This window comes from Centrocercus urophasianus, unplaced genomic scaffold (genome assembly GCF_019232065.1).
Source record: "Centrocercus urophasianus isolate 14NV4802_14NV808 unplaced genomic scaffold, USGS_Curo_1.0 seq_10, whole genome shotgun sequence".
NCBI classification, from domain to species: domain Eukaryota; kingdom Metazoa; phylum Chordata; class Aves; order Galliformes; family Phasianidae; genus Centrocercus; species Centrocercus urophasianus.
The window spans coordinates 84,294,449-84,318,323 of record NW_024884142.1 but is presented as its reverse complement, the minus strand read 5'-3'; the positions used below and the strand labels follow the sequence as shown (position 1 = coordinate 84,318,323).

At 34.8% G+C, this 23,875-nt stretch overlaps 1 protein-coding gene across 2 annotated transcripts in view; it reads right to left on the bottom strand.

Annotated features, from left to right (window-relative positions):
* The window catches only part of SPATA17 (spermatogenesis associated 17), an 89,712-nt gene that overhangs the window by 28,380 nt on the left and 37,457 nt on the right, over window positions 1-23,875 (bottom strand). For both annotated transcript variants that reach the window (XM_042823181.1, XM_042823190.1), the window contains 2 exons: window positions 9,479-9,682; window positions 3,393-3,544 (listed from right to left, as the gene is read on the bottom strand). In XM_042823181.1, the coding sequence (XP_042679115.1) occupies window positions 3,393-3,544; window positions 9,479-9,682 (356 nt within the window). The remainder of the gene's footprint in view (window positions 1-3,392; window positions 3,545-9,478; window positions 9,683-23,875) is intronic.

The window sequence follows — 23,875 nt, the reverse complement described above, 5'->3', positions numbered from 1 at the left end:
AAATAAATGGAAGAGTTACAAATAGAAGTTGAATTGTTAAGAAAACATTATCTGAAAATATATGATAATCCCTGTTTATCATAATACAATAACAGTCCGGAAAATATGCAGATTGCTGAAGTTGCAAAGCATGTGAAAAACTAAGCATAATTTGAACAAAGTTTTCAAACGTGTTGTATCTGCATGACATAAAACATACTGGCCATTTTCACTCCAGCTATGTCAGAAAGACAGTAAAAGATCTTAAAAATATACAAATGAGAAGATTTTTTTTAAAATCTTAAAATTTTATCAAACAAGAGCAACTTGCTTTCTTATATTTTATTACCTTTATTGCTGTGCACATTTTGAAACAGACGCCTTCAAGTACATCTTTTGAGCATTTCATTGTGGCACGGAAGCACCTATGCTGGTTTTAAAAGAAAGCACCTTGCTGAAAACAAGTGCGAGCCACGATGTGCAAACATTGCACTCTGCTGCACACAAGTGAATCCATGTGTTCAGGATTGACGTGGCTGCCTCTAGTACAGTGCTGAGCACAGAGAGCCAGCAGCGAGGTGACTTGCCTGATGTCACACCAGCAGCCAATAATAAATCAGGAAGCCCCAGCCTTGGTTATCACTGGCTTATCCTTATTCTATCACCACACTGCAATTCATTCTACTGTATGTGGACTTCATAAAGATATTTAATAGTATACTTTGGATCATGAGGCATATTATGTGAGACAGCTTTTGGCAAAATTAATGAAAATAATTTACGTTTTTGTTCTCCGGAAAATTAGGCCTGTGTACTGCTGCATATGACTGAGTAAAGAACTTTTCATGCTCAGTGATCTAAATATGCTGGTTCCGGCAGTTGATGTCTCAAACTAGACACCAGTTTATTAAGTGGTCATCCCAAAGGAGTCCAATTGTCATTCCTATCCAAGTGGAGGGGGAAATCACTTCATTTGTATGAAAAATAGCACAATAAGGCAGTAACAGCTTCAATTACGCAAGAAAAAGGAATCGTCCTTATTAGGTTAAATTGCCCAGTTGCTCTTTCAGTACAAAATTGTAAAATCTAGCAGTTGCTATAAGCATTCACAAAATTTACTCATTTATTTTGCATTTGCACTGCTGCTGCCTACCTGAACCTCTCCCATAGCTTTCTCAATTATTTCTGCATTTATCAGAAGCAAGAAGTTTCTCAGAGCTTGGAACACTTAGAGACAAATGTATAAGCTGATTTCAGAGCTTGTTTTTTTTTTTTTTTTTTTTAAACAAAACATGGTGGGAATTCTGTATTGTCTGATATAAAACCTATAAAACACTAATATTCATTCTTGAAAAATACAGATCAAGGACTCTGTTTCTCCTTACATGCAAGCACAAACTTTCTCCACAAATGCCACACGCTTCCTCTGCTCTTTCTCTCATTTTCTAAAATAGAAGAATGATAAACAAAGGAAGCACTACCAGGAAGAAACACAGTCCCAAAGTACACAATTACATAGAAAGAGACAAGAAATTTGTCAATTCATAATAGACACTGCTGAGAAAAAGATTACTGTAGAATCTGAGTAACCCTTTGTTGACTCCTCCCTGGAGACCACCATACCACACAGCAGCTGCGGCATTACTAGTGAGTGTTAGTCCTGATGATGACCTGCAGCTCTGTCATCACCTTTTCAAGGTTACAGATGTGACCCTTGCATGGTTGGTTGAATCTGAAGCACAAACGGAACAATCACAGCCTGAAAATGTATAATCCACTATACATTTAGTGTGCATGAAGCTGAGAATTACTGCTTCTGTGCATTCAGAATGACACTAAATGCTTCTTTACCCATAAGGTAAATAAAGACTGCTGATCGATTTATATCTGTCAAAGTTGGCACGTCCCGATTTGAACTGTATAAGTCTAAAGTCTTAATGATTCACTTAGCAAAAAGAATGAGAAAAATAAATATTTCAAGATAAGACTTGAAACTGGCCACATAATGACCACATAAAGTCATTATGTGAATCTTATCAAATAAAGACTGGAGACGATGTGTTCCCATAAGTGAAGGACTTAATTCCTCCTCATTTGGAATGCATAATCAAGATCTCAGTGAAAAGAACATCTTAATTGAGAGAAAATCATTACTCAGTGTTTTCTAGATTTCAGTAAGATAAGTTAAAAATAAAAATAAGTTTTAAAAAACTTAGTTCAAATCTAAACTGAGATTTGAAAATTAAGCTGCTTTTTCTCATTCTGAATAACAACACAGGAAAGAACAGAAAACTGAGGTACTCTTTTAGTTTTAAAGTTTTCCTATTGCGTTTGGTATAAAAGGAACGAAAACAATTATTTTTGTTGGCAAACAAAAAATAAAACAGAACACAGAGATTTCTTTTTTAAGCTCAATCTCCTTTTAATATCACTATTAAAATATTCAATTAAGGAAAATATGAGAAAACATTTAACACTCAAAATTAAAAAGTGCAAATACATTTGATTCTAGCATACTCAAGTTCTTGTCCTTAAGCTAACATGTGCAATATGAAGCTGAGAGCAAAGCTCTCATCCTAGTGAATCAGTGGATCATAGGCTGCTCACAAGAAAACTGAATTCCTTTCTGTCCAGAATTCTGGTATTCAAATATCAAAGGATTGCTAAGAGCAGGAATTCAACAGAAAAGCTGACAAAACATCATTTGTTTCTAGTTAACTATAAAGTCAGAACAGGTGAATTAATAGGTTTTATTATGATTGGACAAAAGTGTTCCATCACAAGAAGAAAGGAGCTGGAACTATTTTAGCAATAATCTTTAATCTTTTTGGATAGATGACATCTGTATTTGGGATTGTATGGAACACAAGCTGGTTTCTCTGATGCTATTACAAATGCTATGGCTCAGAAAGCCAAACTGCTTCAAAAGTTATTACAGTATTTGAAAATCATGTTTAACATGTGCAACATATGCTCCGTTTCCTTCCAAGTGAGTTTTGATAGTCTACTTGAAGAGAAAGCAAGTTTCATCGGCATGCAACAACATTTCTCTTCCCATAGTCCAGAAAATTCCTGAATGAGGACTGAAACAGTATGTGTTCCTTGGCAAAGTATGTATGGCAAAAAGGAATTTGCATTTGTTTGCTTATTTCCCATCTGTTGCATTCCATAGTACTATTACAGCAAGATCTTCTATTGATTCATAGAGATGGAAGGCACATGTCACACAATTACAAGATAAGGTCTCTGCCCTGAAGAGTTTATAATCTAGATTTAGAAGTACGTACAGAGAATATTTGCTAGTAAGCTGTCAGGTTTGACATTTCATTTTGTCAGGCATGAAAGGTTTCCGAAAGCAACAGAACAAAGAAAACATTCTCATAACAATATAAGAAAAAAAACAAAGAACTTACTCATTGTCATGTATACATTTTCTCCATTCCTCCCTTTTCATTTCCTCTCTGGGCTTCTCTAGTGGTGAACTGATTGATGCTGCCACTCGCAGTGTTGGTTCCAAAGGCTTGTAGCGTTGCCGCAATACTTCAGCGGTATCACGGAAAGGCCCCTGAAAGGTACAGGATAATGTAAGTGTTTTATTGTGGGGCTATAGTTCTTTTATTTCCTTCTTTTATTCGTGACACATCACTGATGAAAGAGGGCATAGAGTGCCTGGGAAGTGTAGCAAGACTTTTCTTCCAAAATACTTAAAGCAGTTCATTTTGATAGAGAGTTACAGATAACACAAAGGTTGATAACATGCTTTAAAGCCCCACAGAGAGAATGAGAAATGTGCAGCCTAGATTTATTTAGCTTCTAATAAATATTTATTATTTTAAAATAATACATTAGAACTGATTAGGAGAGCTTATTTTTTTTTTCTTGGAAAAAATACTGGTGAAATAAAATCTGATATACAAGTTTTAGTTTCATCTAAATTCTGCTTAAGCAGAAAGTCTTTTCCTTTTCATAGGATAAAGCACGTTTCACCTTAAAGAACATGCTATTTTCAATTTTTACTCAAAGCTATATGGAAAGGAACTTAATACATGACTTAAAACATAATTCTTCTAATACAATTCAAACTAATGACCACCATAATGTAACTGCATAGTCAATTTTTTAAGTCTATTTCCACATTCATCTCACTAGTCTCAAAAAGAATAATAATCCTAAAAGCTCCAACTTATTTCATAAACGTGTGTGTATACATCTATAATATATACACATACATACACACACACATAGTCTAGAGAGAGAGAGTTTTTTTTCCTCAGGTTACATTGCTTAATAAGCGATCATACCAGCATCTACCATTTAGCAGCAGAGATAAACAGCAGGAGAAAGTCCTTTCCTGCACTGTCAAAGTGACGTACACCATGCATTCCTTTCAGTACTAACCATTGTGAACTCACCTAGAGTACAATTAGTGCCATATTATGCTCAGAACAATTTAGTAGCATCTCTGGATTTAGAAGTGTTACTAATTATTTTTTATTTTATTTTCACCATTAGATCCTGCCAGGAACTAGCAAAACCTTTAGAAACTATGAGCAGACAAAGAATCCTAATCACAGACTTCATTCTTTAAGATATTCTTCTTCAAATAGGTTATCACTAACAAGTCACAGCTGGAGTTACTGCAAGCACTGAGTGAAGACTGTGGGGCTAATAAAAAGAAATGATTCACGCCTCATTTATGTTCACTTATGTTTTACATTAATAGAAACCAATAATAGGAACCAGTTACCATAAAAGTCATGGACCGTAAATAACACAAATGGCAAATAAGTATCATCTAGTACTTTTCACAGCTGGACAGGAGGATTGCTATATTTGAAAGTACTTAATGGATTTTTACTGGAACTTTACTCTTTAAAGATACAGCATCGTGATTTGGAGATCTTTTTAAAGATCCTAGTAAGTAAGCAAGCATATTGCTTAAACTTATTGCAGATGTTCTCTTGATTTCATTTTCTTAAAGTCTCTACCAGAAAAAAAAAAAAGAAAAGAAGTTGTTCATTTAGCATGACTACCAGTCTTTTAAAACAGAACGAAAATTGCTATTGCTTGTAAGATAATAATCAATACTAAAAAAGGTCATTAAAACTGATAAACAATATTCTACTAATGCGTAAACTAATGATCAAGATATAAAATAAGTTTTGAATTCTTAATGAAATGATTGAGATATTAAATAAGTTTAAAATAGTTACTAAAACGATGAACAGTCTCAAGATGTTTGCAGAGCTGAATATACAGAGAAAAGAGGAAAGAAACTTTTGTCAAGTAATATCAGAACAGATACATTTGCTTTTGGAAAGTATTCTTTCAGAATATTCTATTTCTTCTTCATAATAAAATAAATACTCATATTTCACAAGTGTAAGGGCCAATTCAGATGTCCAAGGGAGCTTTTTTCCCTCTCTTCAGTTTCTAAGAACTTTTAACTCTTTCTCAATTCACAGTTCAAACGAAATTAGTAGAAAACAGCAAATACTAATGAAAGGAAGATAAAAAGAGTTTAACTATGCAAAAGGTCCCTCCAATAAGGCTGTGTCATCTCTAATGAAACAGAGGCATATTGCAAAATATTAAGTTTACTCTAATCTTTCCCTTTAAATTTTTCCATTTCTCTGAGTCACGTATTTGTAGAAACTTATCTAGCAATAAGCAACTAATGTATTCATTTAAGACGACAAGACCTCTAAAAAATCCATTTGCCTATTCCATTTCACAAGATGAACTTCAAAATTTGTTGTAATCTGTGAAAAAAATGTTGCTTAAAAATATTTTCACATCTGCAATGCCTACAAGCATTTCAGCCATTCTGCTTCAAAAGGGAACCAGCAATTTTCACCCTGAAAGACACTTACACCGCATGTTATGTTTTTGAATCTCTACTGAATAGCATAAATATTATTGCTACAGATTTGTCTACAGCAGATAGGCATTCCTACTACTTAATCATAAAGTCAAAAACTTGTGATAAAATCTACACAAACTCTTATGTTCTTTACTGTCTCCGTGCCAGGACAGTCACCAGCATGGAAAAAAGGAAAAAAGGAAAAAAGTGCCCTACAAATGGGAACGTGCTTTCTGTTATAAATGCCTCTGAATGAGCACTGGACTAATTTTAGAATTATCTGAGCTTCCATCAAGCTGTAATTCTAGTTAACTTACTAACAAAAATGTTAGATCTGTTATAACTAATATACAAGCATCATTAAAATGCTAAAATACACTATCAGAGAGCTTACACATAAAATGCTAAATGTCAATTACTCCAAGAGAATGCTAGTAGATATCTAAGTTTTGTTCTTTTAAGCAAATATAATTCTTATATAATACATCCAACCCTATCAGCAACACAATTGCTAGACATCTGAATGAACAGTGGAGTAACAAGTGGCTCACCCTGGATGTGACATGCATATGTACAGGAAAAAGAAGCACGGTGCCAGAAGGTGTTATCACAGAGAACTAGGACACAAGTATAGCTAGTAATTAAATTCCTTACTGTAACACTGGACAACTTTCAGGATGATGCATTCTGATGGGTTTTCATTTCCAGCTGTTTCATCAGCTCAAAACAGCGTCCTTTCCTTAGACAATACAACCCTAAATTGTCAAAGTGTTGTGCAGGGATTTAGCCGTGTGACTCCCATTAACATCAATAAGAGTCGCACAGCTAAATCCACGCACTGTGCTTTGAAAATTTGCCCCACAGTGTACATCCCAGGGTGCTGAAAGGATTAAAGTATTATATAGTAAATTCCCTCTTTGAGGTGCAGAAAACAAACAGGACTCTTCTGGTTTGTTCTAGAAGGCTGTCTGTGCACTACTGCTGTGTACATCTGAACTTAGAAACATCTATAAAATATTCCACACCCAAACTGAAGCTTGTAAGATACATACAGTAAAGTGGTTTTGCAAAAGCAACTTAGCAATGTAAAAACTATGACTTCTCTCTTTATTTAAAAAGTATGACTCCCGTGTCATTACTACCCACACAAAATCTTTCTTTCTGCCCTGAGAGACCATGCATTTAGTCACATCCCGCTCAAGCAGGATAGTCATAGTCATAGTTCCTTTGGTCCCAGAAGATAAGGCTATAATGTCATACATATCTGGTTTTCAATACACAGTCAATTTCAAACTCCCTGATCACTAAACAGTTGGGTCACGCTTTGACTTGGGTCTAACGTGAGTCAATGAGCTCATTATACAAAGAAGCTTAAACAGCTAAAGTGTGGGGATGAATGGAGGGAAGAACAAAGGTGGAGAATTTATTTGAAGTTGATCCTTATTATTACAAGCAGTGTGGACCTCTGTGGGACTCACCTCTATTTCTGGCAGATCTGCATCTGTTCCTTGTGCTCTAACCCAATTACCTCTGCTTTCACATCCCATCACAGATAATGACTTGTCCTCTTATGGACAAGTCAGAAGTGATACAAAGGTGAGAAAAACCTCTTGAGTGTGTGTTGGCCTGTGCGATCATGGCAAATTCAACCAATATACCACATGTAAATTGTGACAGATGGCATGTCTAAACTAAGCTTGAACCTAGCAGTACCTCAAACTTAAGACTGTGTTTGGAAATAGCCATATCAGCTCAGAGGAGTTAAATATCAACGAAGGTGTATTATATATTGATAATTGCTCATTGCTGTTACTTAATTTCTTCCACTAAATGATAGCTTCAGTGAAAGTTACTGATAAAGTCTTATTTAGAATCATTGTCCTTCTGAAAAAAACATGAGGTTCTGAAGACTCCATTTTAGGGCCAGTTCTTTTTAATGTTTTCATCAATTACTTGGTTGCAGAACTTAAATTCATTCTCAGTTTGTGGATGACACTAAACTGAGAGGAGTTGTTGAATTCCTTGAGGGTAGAGAGGTTGTGCAAAGAGATCAAATTGGAGAGCTGGGCAACCACTAACAGAATAAAACAAGTGCCAGATTCTACACCTGGGATGGGGCAGATCTACAGATGTGTATAGACTCGGGGATAACAGGCTGGAAAGTAATCCCACTGAAGGATAGCTGAGGATTCTGGTTGACAGCAAGTTGAACCTGAGCCAGCAGTGAGAACTGAAGTCCAAAGGGCCAACTGTACTCCTAGGGTGCTCCAGATCCAGCACTGCTGTCAGGTGAGGGGAAGGATTGTCCTGCTCTGCTTTGCATTGTGCAGCCTCACCTCTATTACTACGTGCAGGTCTGAGTGCCATGATAGAAGAAAAACGTAAAACTATTAGAGAGTATCCAAAGGGGGGCTATGAAGATGGTGAAGGATCCAGAGTGCAAGATATGTGAGGTTTGTTCATCCCAGAGCAGAGGAGCTGAGGGGAGGCTTCATGGCAGCTGCAGCTCCTCACAGGGAGCAGAGGGACAGAGCTGAGATCTGCTGTGACAGAGACAAGGCCTGAGGGAACAGCATGAAGCTGTGTCAGAGGAATGGCAGCCCCAGTCAGGGGCAGGACTCTGCCCCAGAGGGCAGTGGGCATGTAACAGGCTGCCCAGGATAGTGGGCACAGCCCCAGTTCTGGAGTTCAAGGAGCGTTGGATAGCATTCTCAGACACAAGGGTTTGGATTTCAGGTGGTGCTGTGTGGAGCCATGAGATGGACTCAGTGGTCCTTGTGAGTCTGTTCCAACTTGGATTCTATCATCCAAAACATGCACGAGATGTTCTGAAGATATTACAGTCCTTCAAAATGAAGTTGGCAATAAAGTTTATGTGTGAGATACATAAAAAAGAAAGTCAGCTGACTGGGCAAACTGAAACATTCTTCAGAATGGAGGACAAAATCCACTGTCTCAAAAGTAACTGTATCAGGCATGTATTGGCAAAAGCTGTATGTTCGAAAAAATATCTACTTATCATCAAGTGAAGCACATAAAGGTCTCAAAGGTTTATCTACTGTGTATATTGGACATATTTCCAGCAGGTTTAGCTAAGGTTGTAAAAACTGTTTTGCCATTTTGCCATCGTACGTTTACTCTGATGCGTTATCTTGGAGATCTCCATTACTTAAAAGAGAGGAAAAAAGAACAATCTGCGACACATGTTGACATGAACAGAAAATGAAATTGAGACCATGACAGTTAAGGAAGGGAGCAGAGCAACATGATGACTGATGCAGAACAATGGGTAGAAACTTTCGTAATTAAAGGTGACACACAGCTAGTGGACACAAAAGAGCAGGAACTACTCCATACTGAGAGAGTAACTTTTAGCCTCCACATGGAAAATAATGTCAAAAAAAGTTAGCAGTTATTTCAACTGCAAATTTGTCCTATTACCCTTAATTTACCATAACTGTTTGGAATCTAAAAATTTTACATCTGATGAATCAAGATGATACTCAGTTATATCAGATCTCTTTGACTCTCAGAAATGACATTTTTCTCCAAAGCAAAGACTAGAGAATCACATTTCCTTGTTTTTACATAACATGTACTTTTCTTTAAGACAGATTTGATACTGAAAAATGTTACCTGAGGTTTCTGTCTGCCAATGGGCGGCAGGGCCTCTCCTGTGGGGAAAGTTGGAGGTCTTTTACAAGTTGGCCAGTCATAGAGATCATATGTGAAGGGACTCTTCACTCGCTGCTGCTTGTGGCTCAATGGCTTTGACTGCCGGAGCAGTAGTTCCATCGGATCTGGGGATTTTCTGAATGGTGAATTGTATATGCCTGCAATCTGAACAGAAGATGAGGTTACTTTTGACTTCAACTAACTTACAGTTCACTTCAACAAAATGTTTAAATAGGACAACATAATGTATTATCTGTGTTTCCGCTCTTTTAATGCATGTAACTTTCATTTTATGCAAGGAAGCAAGAATTACGCAGATGATCTTCATGTACCTGAAATTGTACCCTATGTACAATAGAATACTTGCAATGTTCCCAATGCTCTTAAGGTAGTTTTAAAGCTTAGGGTTTTTTTTGTTTTTTTTTTTTGTTTGTTTGTTTGTTTGTTTGTTTTTCTTTTATTGTATTTATTTGCTAAGAAGTACTGAATAAACAGAATAAGAAAGACATCATTTTAGAGATGCAGGGAAAGATAAGTAAGAAAGTATATGTTCCTGACCTTGCTTTTCTCCAGCCTCCTCCTAAAGTGCAAACATCTTTGAGCTAAAAGGACAATCCCCAATTAGCTCTACTGCATTTTTCATTAGCATATCCTACTGGGAAATCACAATTTCTTGTCTCAAAAAAGTTAAATAAGGCTCATTTCAACCTTACTTAATGTAAAAAAACAATCAAAGATGGTAGCTTATTCAAAATATTTTTAGCAAATTCTAAGGGCCATAAGCTCAAATTCTGTAAGTGTTCTGGACCCGACAATATATTTTTGTCCATGTTATACATTCTCTTCTTTGTGTAAACTATATTGTCATATTATCAGTGTAACTGTGTGATGGTAAAAAGGACATGAATAGAGATTAGTGGCAAAAACATACTCATTCCAAACAACTACTGGTTGTTCCTTCAGCTCATCAGCATATCAAACTAAATTACAGAGATCCATGCTTCAAATACCTGGCAAGCAGAATTAGTCTGTGTGATTATGAGTGACTGCAAAATAAAAGTCCGTGTGCTATTCTGGGCTGTAAGAAATGGGACTGCTTCTATAGTTCATATTTAGAGAGGTATTAATAGCCATATGAGTTTAATCGTCTTCTGAAACTGCATTTTGTAATCTATATTGTGATACTATGCATGTTCTTGACATTTCTTTGTTCAAACGTTTGGCAGTAATGCGTATTTCATACAGTGTTCAAACAGTGAAATGCAGCTGTCTCAAGGTGCACAAATTGGATTGACTTTTAGCACTTTTAATGACACCCAAATTAGCCATAATAGGTTTGGGAACCCGCTGATTCCAGTGATTCAGTGTCATTTGGATTACTATTGCTGAAAAGTTGCCGTAAGTAGAGTAATGTTTCATTGCTCTGTTTTCACATATTATCAGGTTAAAAATACAAATGGTATAACAAATATGAAAACAGATTTGGATTTTTAGTGAGGCACATTTGTGAAGCCAGCTGGACACTTTATAAGATGTTGTGCCTTCTACTGTTGAAACTCTACTTAAGATCTGGGTCGAAATTAATTATGAAGTGCATTTTAACTAATGATTTTTCAAGCAATCCTGTTAATTACTTTACATTTTAATTATATGTGTTCAAGTATTCAAACAGACAGATAGCAGAGCAATCAGTAGAGTTCGTATCTGGATAGATAAAATTAATACTAATTTACTCTAAAATCCCCAAGGTTTGTGGGTAGGTTTTAAGCCTAGATTTAAAATTAGGAAAGTTTGGTAGGGGATGAGTTTGATTCTATTTTCCAGTTCAGATCTATCTCTGCTAAAATTGCTTCCATTAATTTTAAAATATCTCTGCAAATCAGAGTCATTTTTGCAATTCATTGTGTATGTGCTGTGTACTGATGAATGCCTTGTTCACTCTACCTGCTGTGGAGAGATGGCAGTATGCAGAAATGTAAGAATCTGAATGATCAAAGCCCTTGGCATTTAATAGATTTTCATATCTTCTTGAAACAATTACTATAAGTTAAAAGCTTTAACTTCATCATTTCCCTGCTTTAATATAATATCCTCTCTACTACAAAACTACCGTAGTTAGGACCGCTCTTTTAATATAAAAAAAATCATGAAATACTAATTCATACTTTGATTTCAATATTTTCTCCACCTTTAGTTCACAAGATTATATTTCACCCTCCCAAATATTATGATAGGTTACAGAAAGTAGCTCTTCTGTAGGGAGTATGACATTTTTCTGTACTCATGTTCTTCACAACTCAGAAAGTCCTCTGTCAAAGCCAGATTTCTGGGACTTCATTTCCAGGAACAATTTTCCAAAGTGACAAACACTATGGGGAAATCTATGCTACTTTTAAAAAACCTGCAGCTGAGTTATTTGCAGTACTGTCATGCTAACTTCCAACTCAATAAGACCAAGGTAATCTCAGGAGGCGACTCTGCTAATAGCTTCTTGCTGACCTCCTTGCATCAGCCTCTTCTGCTGAATGGTGGCCCAGTGGTGAATATGGCAAATGAGGTGTGAAAGCACAGATTTATTTTTTTATTTATTTTTATAAGACTATGGTTCTCACCCGTCAGAGGAGGAAAAAAAAAGAAAAAAGAAAAAAAGAAAAAGGAGGGAGAGAAATGAGTTATAGAATAGATATATTTTTCCCCTAGAATTTTCGGCCTCAGACCTTCCATCATGGAAACCCAAGCATGACCTGGAATATTAATTGTGTCAGGTCAAGCATACTGGCAAATGTACCATTTGTTACCCAGTCATCCTTAGCATTACATTAATATTTTGAATGATTTTGCATTTCTAACACTCTATCATCTAGTTTCTCCCAAATATTTTCTTACATTTGTAATTAATGATGGCATACTAAAACTAAATAAATAAATAAATAAATAGGAAAAAAAAATTTAATGTGTATGTTTTTAAAATATTCTGTATCACTTCCACCTCTAATTGTAAACTTAATGTATGCTGCAGAATGGCCTTTTTTTTTTTTTTGAAAAATGTAATTGATACCTTTTCCCAGAATTTAACAAATTATTTAGAAGCTTGCCTTGAAAATAAAACTATGCAGCAAAAGAAACAAAGTGTGAGGAGGAAAGTGGAGAAAAAGAGAAGGCACAAGTAGAAAGGAAAAGACACAACAGTGTTGATTATGTTAGATATTTTCTCAGAAAAGATCAGTGATCATGAGTGGTATAATAAAATGGGAACAATGATGTTGCAATTTTACTTATGAATTAAAACATATCTTATTCCTTGACTTTAAGTAATTAAACCTACACCCACTATTCCAAATAAGACATGCCCTAGTAGATACAGTGTAGCAACTGCTTTGTGAATTATTACATGCATGCAAAATTAAAAATCAACAAGATGAGTTGAAGAGAAACTGCAAGTATGAAGTCAATAGAAAATGTATCCTCACACATTAAAAGTACAATTTGCTGTAATTAAACAGAACTATAATAAAGTTTTAATTTCCTTTTCATATCAACTCCAAAATTCTAAAATAATATATATAGTGAATATAAATGCTTCTATTAACAGTCAATTAATTTTGAAAAAAATACCTTAGATGGAAGTGGTCTTTGCAAGAAATTGCCACAATAAGACCATGAATGAGGCTCTACTTTCTGACACTGCTCTCTTAATAATGTCTTATATAAATCCTTCTTCAAAATGCATGTAAGGAGTAAAGACTTCAGCAAAATAGGGACTGAACTCAAAAATCCTTTTTTCTCCACTGTAATTTGTAAAAAAACTAAGCAAGCTGAGAGAAGAGGTAAGAGATCTCTAAAAGCCATAAAAGTAAAAGCATGAAGGAGAGCTGTGAATGAAATATTTGCTAGAGAAGGGATTGCTGAATCAACACTGACCAGTGCACTTCATCATAATTATCAGGACATACTACTGCCAGGGGATTTATAAAAATCCCACTCAGCAAATAATTGCCCTGCTGTTAGGAGATAGTCGGAGTGTTAACACACTGTCACAGTCCAGCGTTTAGTAAGATATTCAACATTCAATTACTCTTGCTGAGAACTAAAAGGAAACATGATCGTTTCTCAGCTACTGCAGTTATGCTTCCACATGAATTCCAGTGAACAATCTTGTTAATCCCCAGATATAGTTTCTCTGGGAGGAAAAAGAAATACCTTAAAACATTAATGATTCACAAGAAAAACCCTTGTTTAAATGGTGCTGCAGCCACATCTGCAAGAAAAAATAAATTTAAAACTTCCAAATATGTAGCTTATTACAGCCTCTGAAAACATTCCATGCATTATGAAAACAGGATATCTGTAATGTGACATTTATTGGGTTAATATTCATTTATTAAAATTCTGTATAACAATAATCTAGCAACAAGTACAATGAAATGATGTCCACTAAATCAAATTTGAAACTACAAAATATTTAAGACACATTACAGTCGCTTAACAGGAATAATCTGTTACTTTTAACTAATATGAACATATATTTTTATGAATAATCAATAAATATATTGTGAATTTTATTGATATATTGGAAAAATATCACAGCCTGGTTCACCATTTGAATTCAAAATAAAATTTTCTTATAATGCCTGACGATAAAAAAACCGTCACCCAATTTTATGAATGACAGATCAGTGCTCAACCAGATAATGCTACTTTTTAGGCCTGATCCTGTAAACTTTAATTCAAAAAAATAATAAATAAAAATATACTCTAAGAAATCGCTTCTAAAAGAATTGGAGGACCTTGCTTGTGATTGTAGTTAAGGTATTTTAACTTTGAGATAGCACTTTTATTCAAAGACAGAAGAATTCATAAATGAGTGATGAGGAGTGTATATTCTTTCAAGTGGGATTAATTACCTGTCTTCTGCTTAATATAAATACTGTTTAAACAGAGTAATAGAAGCATTAATTATTGTTATTCTGCCTTCAGATTTTAAAGCTTGGTTCAGTCCTTTTCATCTGCGAAATGTTTGTTTGACATCAAAACAATAATGCAATCATGTTTTAAATGCACGGTTAGGAGTAAACTAGGCTGCAATTTTACAGACTATACAAAGAGGTGTCAATGTAACATTCAAGCCTGGTACCCTGCTCACAGATCATAAAATCAACCATGAACCCTGCAGAGACACTAAGCTCAACTGCAGGAAATCAGAATGTTTTTTGAGTCTCCAAGCAGGTAACTGCTTGGGTATTTACACAGAATGACAAAAGAGGAACAAAATCTTAGCTTAATGCATGGATCAATATGACACAATATCCAAAACATAGCAGCACAGCAAATGCTGAGGAATCCAAAAATCTGTCATTCACTGTTTAACTCTCTGACTGAGGCTTATTTCATCAGATCTCTTTCTTGTGCAGGCTGTTCATGACTTGACCAGATCAGGAATAATGATGTGAATGAGTGAGTGATGGCATGGGAAACAACACTTATTATAAGACATAGAATAGTGACAGAACGTTCAAAGTTTTGTTATTGACTTCTAATTTGACTTATAACTTATTTCAAAACAAGCAGAAAATAGGTTTTAGCTTGATTAATGTCTTTATTTTAAAAATAGGAATGGAAAATTCCATTAGAGTTATCATTTCTTCTTTAAGAGCTATTGTGAGCATGGGATCGTATATGAATTCTAGGAACCTCTGAAATAAGCCTGCTTCTACAAACACCCTGTGAAAATGGGAATTTAAGAGATTAGTCTGAAGAATAATCCCTGAAGGTGGTTGCACATTCTATCAACTGCATGTGAAAACACAGTGTGTGTTTCCTCTCTGCCCAGGAATATATTGTAAGCTAACATTATTTACACTCTTGAGAAGTTTTCCAGAACCCTAAAACACTTATTTAAATGTGTGATACTATTCATGTCTTTAAAATTAAAATTTCATCTGCTCTCATTTTGATAATGGAAAAAGTTACCTTTGTTAAAAATAAAAATCAACTTGAAAATCACTGCTTTTCTCACTGAGTAAAGAGAAATCCTTGTAAGTACACCATTTGCAATGTATCAGAAGACTGGAGAACAAACTCTAAACAGAGAGCCATGGAAACCACGTGTAAATTTATTTTGCTTAAGAAAAAAATACTAGAGACTTCATTCACTTCACCAAAAAATACAGAACAAAATCATGTAACATTTAATTGTTTTTCACTGTTCCCTGTGTCTGTTGCATTGCACTTACATGTGAATGTTCTCTCACTGATATACATTCTGACAGATTCATTATGCAATTTGTTGTATTAAACCTATAGGATTAGACAATAGCTAAAAACTCAGAGAGTTTAAGGAAGCAGTCCTCAATGACACCAGTGAAGTATTAAGTGAAGATTTAATGAATGTTCATTGTATCATATGTAGGAAAGAATAAAGAGGGAACCAAGCCACCGTACTTAGATTAGCATAGGTAGAAAAGCGTGATGTAATAACAAACAAACAAACAAACAAACAAACAAACAAAAACCACAAGATTTTCTTCAAAGGCAGCTGAAATAGAAAAATTAAAAACAAATAAAACATGCAAAATAAAGGCAAAAACAATACCAGGAAAGATATACAGTTCTCCTGATGCCCACTGCAGGATGGACAGACTTCCCAGATTAACAGTATATATTATATACTAAATATAAGTATTGAATATTTAGTAAACTGAGCAAGTTAATGAAATAACTTTACTTCTATACTATTAACTTGCCTAAGAGCTGAAAAACAAAAGAATTGGTGCATCACTCATCTTGAAGTCTCATTAAAGCAAGGATACCATCAGTGCTACTTCTTAATCAACAAGAAGGTTTGCTGTTGAGAAATGTACAGCATTTTATCTTCATGACTTCTCCCACGCCATTCCTGACCTTCCCTCTTCTCATGCACTCATCTCTAATTCAGCATGTATTTCTCATATCACAATTTCAAAAATTACCTCAGTAACATCACACATCACATCAAACTTGTATAAACACCAGCTGGGCTACTATGTATCAGGCAAATTTACCCCAATAACTACTTCAGAAACATCAGTGGAGCTCCACTCCATGCAAGTGTGTGTGAATGTGGCTCCATGTGTGAGTGACTTAGTTCACATAGTACTATGTTTTAATTTCTCTGCAATATAGATTCTTTCTCAAAAGCATTTAGCACATCATACACAAAGCCCACATTCAGTATGGAACTCCCTGAGTTTTCTGACCCTGCAGCAATTCCACCCTTTTGCCGTCTCAATTGAGAATAAAACACAAAGCGTGGTCATGTTTTTTCTAAGATCTCAGCATGTACACTTTTGATAGATCACACAGCTTGTCCTTTAAACTCTGCCATTAATCCACAGGAGTAGAGGAAGAATTTTGTTGTCTAGAAAAACCATAGAAACACAGGCTATGCAATTCAGATTCTGAAAAAGATGTCTCTATATGGACAAATCTTTAAACTGACTTGCAGGACTTGGCATAGGATCAATCCCCAAAAACCTCCATCTTCACATCTTGTTGTAAGATCCTCCTAGCAACAGATGATTAGTTAGTGTAAAATCTATCTCACTTCTTTGGACAGAAAATAACAGACAAATGTTCTTGCTAGCATTAAATGGAAGGTATCAAACTAAAATGATTTTATAAGAAGCAGCCTCTAGAAAATTAGTGTGCAATACTGTTGTGCAACATGGTTAAAATGAATTATTTTTCCCAATTATAAGTTCACCCTTCCACCTTTAAAAATATAATGAAAATGTCTCATTTTTAGGGAGCATGAGAAACATAGAAATTCTTTTGGAAACACTTGAAAAAGACATACTTCCCCTCTCTAGTGAGATGATCACCACTTCTGGGAGAAAAGAAAAGGTTGATTGAAAAGGATTTAAGCAAAAATGAAAAATATACAGAAGTTGGGATGTACACTGCCACTGGCTGTGTAGAGTGAATACAGGGGAAATCCTGGAGATACCCTTTGGCTTCCAGCCCTTATCTTCTTTTTACATCACCACTGTGTTGAGAAGCAAAAGTATGGTCTTGAGTGTTCCCAGGATGAGTAATCCAAAAGAGCAAGAGCTGTGCTCAAATTCTAAGCAAATTAAACATTTTTTATTGTCTGCAGAAATAATTCCAACTTCATTTTTGGAGTTCAGAATCAGCAGAATTAACCCTTTAGATGAATATATGTCTTTGTTCAGGTACAGTCTTCCAGAACCACAAACAGCCTGATTGCTGGCCACTTCTAGTTTACCCTACTTTGTCCTTTGACAGAAACATTAAACAGCATTAACACTGAGATTCTTCCCAAGCAAAGTGAGATTGTAGGTGAGTATAGTTTCCCTTGAATTACTTTCCTTTACTGAATATCTGTGAATAAAGAGAAATATCTGGCTTCCCAAATAAGTGAACATGTGAAGAAGGCTTTCTGATCAAACATACTTGTCACAAATACTATAAGAGTTTTTTGTAAATTGAGAATCTTTTAGAAATAATATTTTATAATAACAGAACACTGTAGCATAAAGTGTTTTATAGAGTAATGCTATTAAAATGTAGCTGCAAGCCAGTCTTAGAGCTAGGAAATCTCACTTCTTCCTCTTTAATTTAAATGGGATTTTTTTTATGGTATAAGCTTTGGAAAGTAGTAAGAAGCATCTGACTTCTTGGCAGAGGAGCAATAAGTGGATATTAATCATATATGGATAGGTGAAGATGTTCAGTGATTGGGGCACCTACGTTAAAAAAATAAATAAACATTTATTTTATCTTCAGGATGTATTAGTGCTTATAATTAATGGTAATTTCATTCTCTGAATCTTTTAGAGACAGGATAATAAAATTACAACGGTAAAGAGAAAAGAAATAAAATGTAAAAGGTAACAGCTAATTCATTCTTCATGCTAGCTCAGTCCTTGGCCTTTCCTGAACAGACACTGCCAGTAGTAACAAATTATGTATAATAATTTTTTTATGTTGACTGCTCACTCAGGACTAAGCTAAAATGACCAAACTTGCAGCCTTGTCTCTTAAACTGTGCATCTGAAGATCAAAGGGCAGCGCTATATCTGAATCCTTATCTTAGGATAATGATTATAAGAACAAGAACAAAACTGCCAGGTGTCCAGAGACAGTTTCATTTTAAATAACCTTTATCCTGTTCTTGATAGTTAATAAAGGAAATTTCATAGTTTTTTTAACTGCTTAACAATAACAGTCTATGCTGTGAAATTAGCATGCTGCAAAACAATATTGCAGAGAGAATGAGTCAATTTGGTCTTCAAAGCAAGCACAATACAAGGTCTAGTTAATGTTGTGGGCTTACATTCTTTCTGCTCAAGCTATTTCTTCTCTTACTATCTAAGAGAGGCAGGAACTGGAGGAATACTGAGGCAAAACCTGAACACTTTAATAATCCAAAAATTGAAAGCCTACACGTGAAATTGAATTACAATTACAATTGAAAGACTACAAGTCTTTTAAATACAGATTGAAGGAAACTGCAAGAGTATTCTTGGCTTATCATTATATTGCCCCATGCCCCATTTTTTCACTCTTCCATAAGCACATTCTGTTGGTCACTGTCAGAGACAGCACTGTGGGCCACAAGAGCCTTCAGTTTGATTCAGTTAGGACCTCAAATTGATCAGGGCCCAAGAGAAAGAAGATCCCAAACTAGAAGATTTTAGACTAGATATTAGGAAGAAATTATTTACTGTGAAGGTGATGAGACACTGAACAGTTTGCCCAGAGGCTGTGGATGCATCCTCTCTGGAAGCAATCAAGGTCAGGCTAGATGGGGTTGTGAGCAACCTGGTATAGAGGGAGGTGTCCCTGCCTATAGCAGAGAGTTGGAACTAGATGGTCTTAAAGGTTCCTTCCAACACAAACCATTCTATGACTCAATGATTTTGATGTTTATAAGTCAAGAGTCTGAGTAGGCATAGATACAGAACTGCACAATTCATTTTTTTTCCCAAGGCCTCAGGAGTAAACACATTCAGATTGAAGATCCCACTGAAAAGAGGACAAATATTAATTCATCTAATCTCAGCAGGACTTATCAAAGAACATGAAGTTCAGTTTTGGAACCGGGCTGAGATTGAGTCCACAAGCCAGGGCAAGGAGAAGATGAAGTGAGGCCATGTATAACACCACATTGTCAATAATATCAAAACAAGTTTTACAATTACGTGGCTAAGCCCCCAAGATTTTGTAGACAGTATATTGCGAGGAAGTTTTGCTTCCTGGACTAGCTTCAGATCACTTTTTCTTAAAAAATTTAAGTGTAGTATATGAATTCTTTGAAAATGTTAACCAGATAAATTTATCTGCTCAAAAGCAGAGGAAAGTTGAAGACAAGAGCACTAAATTTTCACTTACTTCACCAAGTACAGTTGCCTCCTAAAACTAAAGTGTAAAGGGGTAGCTACAGTAGTGCTAGCAGCAGTTGACACGCTTGCTCTCACCCAGGATCAGACTCACTTCAGCACTGTTTCTTGCTCCACCAAGAAACATTTAAACAATCCATCTCAGTATTCTAGCTTGACATTGCTTATTTGGATTTAGTCTATCATACATTCTAACCATCATTGTAAGGCAAAGACCAAAGTTTGCAAAATTTGTTGGAAGGTTGGAAATACCAATGATAGGAATTGCTCCACCACACTTCGACAAATGTGGACTCTTCATACTCACTTTTACAAAGTGTCATCAGTGTATTCAGTAATTCTAGTCCATCTTTCATTGACTTCACAGTTTGTCAGCCCTTTGCAAAGGACAATCCTTCCTACAAATGTCCACCTTGCTAGTATGACAAAGAGCAGGAACTATTCAATTACATAGATAGAAATCAAAGGCTAGAGATGTATTATACATATAGATAAACATATTTATAATAGATATTAAATATTAACTTAAAGATCGTTTTCATTTATTACTGACAACTGAAAAACCAGATCATGACCCCTGTATCAGAAATATTACACTGTGATTATGGACTAGTAAAATATTTCAAGTTCCACATCTCAAAAAGAACTTCTAATTCATTCATAGTGTGACTAGTAAAATTAATGAAAAAAATATAAATAAATCTGCATTGTTATTTGTACACTATTTCCAGTAATAAATGGCAAGAAATACTCTGAACAAAGGCAAAATCTTGTTAAATATGTACTGCAATTTTTATTATATTCATCATGAAGTCAGAATTTATCCCATTGTTAAGGTAAAAACAAAAAAGGATAACGCTAATGTAATGTAAAAATTAAAATTTGATATAGAGGATGTTATTTTTTAAATGGAATTTTACTTGGAAGCCTTATGGTTGCTATCTCACAGATTTATTTTTTGCTGTATTTTTACACTAGAGTCTCTTACAAAAAGCAACCAGTAGGTGGAGCAGACAACATGATTTAACACCTGCAAACTGGTTTGTTTTTTTTTCCATAATTATGGCAATCACACAGGAGAAATTTTCTTAAAAGGAAGCTAATGTGTATTAGATATTACTTGACTAGTTATTGAAACTACTGACATAGGTTAAAAGCTCAGGCATTTCATAACCATGAAGCTTTAGAGCTCAAATTTTATTTTTCCAGATATTACTTGGCAACTAACTTAGCTTAAATCAAACAAAATTTGCTTTCTTTTTTCAAGCCAACTCTTACCTGTAAAGAGTATTAAATTTGTATTGCATAGATACTTCTGGTACTATAGATAGAAAAGAAAGAAAGAAAAAGTTGCTGTTTTTCAGAAAAGCCAAAAAACATTTTTCTGTGATGAAGTTGGCAGGATAAATATATATACATTTTTTCCTTTGTTCATCTTCCTTAAACTTCTTTGCTAAAACAATTCTTTAATCCAAATAAATGGCTTATGTCTATTAAAATGTTTGTGTCAATGTATTTGTACACGTAGCAATGGGAAAGAGTTGTGTTTTGTTAGATTTTCATGTCAAAATACACTCCATTAATTGTTTGCAAAACACAAAGTGTAAAACATAGTATAATAGCATACAGGTTTTACAATCCAACTATTTCCCTGAATGTCACTGTTTCATGGTAATGGAAATCAGTATGCCAAAGGAAAAAAAGAAAAAAAAGATGTAATGCAGATTTAAATGTAGGCATGCCTTTTCAATATTTTTAGGTAGATCAAACTTCCTGCCTGAGACTGAAGTGTTCACACACTTATTCTGCTCATATTTTGAGCTCACTAGAAGCTGTGTAATTGCATTAATTCTACAGCTAATATACCATGCCTCTCAACAAGGCTAATTAGTTTAGGTTCAGCCCCATATTATAACTCTAGATTGGCTTGGAAGGCAACCAAAGCAAGCTCAGAGCTGTCTATATAAGGCTATGTGTATATACCTGCTCCCAACAAAAACAAATAATGTATAGTAATTCAGAATTTAATCTCCATTTCTTTCCCTTTTTTTTTTTTCCTTTATAAAGGAAACAGTTTTTACGAAAGAAATAAATGCTTGAATAAAAAGTTGACACCAGAAAAAAAAAAGTTTACTTTATCAAAAGCCATGATTTTATAAAAAATGTACTAGAAAACCCTATATATTTACAATACCAGCATTCGTAAGATTTACTTTTTGAAATGTGAAATAATGCTACCAATTAAAAATTGGCACAGCCTTGTATACATGTATATATTTTTAATCAGTGCGATAAGATTATATCTGTGAAATGCAAATTCTGAATTCAATACAGGATTAACAGTCTTTAAAGGCACAAGGGATTACTGTACTATCTGCTACACTGTGTAGCTACATGCTTGGTTATTTCCCTGTTTAACCTGTAACCTATTTCTGAGATAGTTCTGTGGGCTTTGGCTTGTAGAAAGAGGAACTTGACATCTCTTTCTTTCTGACAATTCCTTTTTGACAGTAAGTAAGCATACCTTTTTCCATGCTTGCAATAAAACAAGAAGATTCACAATATATAGGATGTATTAGACACTATTATTGCAGGTACAGATTTTGTAATGCCGTCCATATAACTCACTTGAGTATCTGCAGCCTTGATCCTTCATATGGCTTAGCTCCACCACTACAAAAACTTTAGCAGATCATCTGTACTCACTGGGCTTCAGTTAACACACGACTTTAAAAAAAATCCATTTTATCAGCCTCCTCTTTTCATTTGCTATGTCCCCAGATTACAAAAGATATCATTTCCTTCACTCACTCAAAAGTGTTGATTTTTTGCTGCCTGGTTATACTAAGACAATGAACAGACCTTACTCAGAGTTAACTGTCCTTGGAAGATAGCAAGCAGCACTTGTAGTCAGGTCAGAAGAGCAAGGATATTCAGAGCAAATTGCCAGACACAAAGCATAAAAACAGTAAATTCTGAAGCAAAATCATTTGCTCTGTATCTTATGAAGATATTAAGTTTTATGATTACGAGGAATACAAAGCTTGATGACAATAAATTGATGGTTGCTGTTTTTCAGTGGTGTTTGATTTACATTCATTCGTATTTCAAAATACTACCTTAGAAAGACAGTTCCTGAAGCAAAGTTCCGTGACAAAGGAAAAATTCTGTAGACTGAGTCACTGCATACACAAGTTATCTTTGCATGCAAAATCAAGTATATTTTTGTTCTGAAAGATTCTGAAAATGAATTCTATGTAGTTCTGTAAAATCATAACCCAAATTCATTGGATCACAATAATTACTGCAGCCCACTACCAGAAGTCCTCCAGGTGCATGGCTGAAATTAGGCCCCTCTTGCCATTCCTTAAATAAGTGTCAATAAGTTTGCTAAGACAGAATTATCAGAAGTGAACTAAGTTTACTAAAATCTTTTTACATAGCAAGCCTCTTAATTCTCAATAAAAATCCAATTTTTTGCTCCAGGTAAATGCATTAATGTCTATCTATTTGTTTTACATAAGTTTCTCCAACACAAACATAGTATAAAGCAAAAGAAAAACAATGCACAGGTAATCGTTAATATTCTAGTTTTACATCTGGAGAAACTGATTACTGTGAATTAATTTTAGTTACTAACTCCCTCTGAAACAAAGTCATTCAGAATTTTTCTGCTGTTACTAAACAGCATTTTTATCTGGCTTTTTTTTTTTTTTTTTGCAATAAAGATACTCATGTTTTATTGGAAAATTGATCTTTTTTTATAACTGATATCCAGTCAATGCACATACATTTTAAGTAACGTTTAGATTACAAATGATTCCCAAGCAGAAGAAAATATTAATTTTCTGCCACTAAGTGGCACGGTATTTTTCTTGCTTTCCTTAGGATTTGCACTTCTTCCACACAGATAATCTATATAGATTAATAACCAGTCAGATACATAAAGTAAGAAACG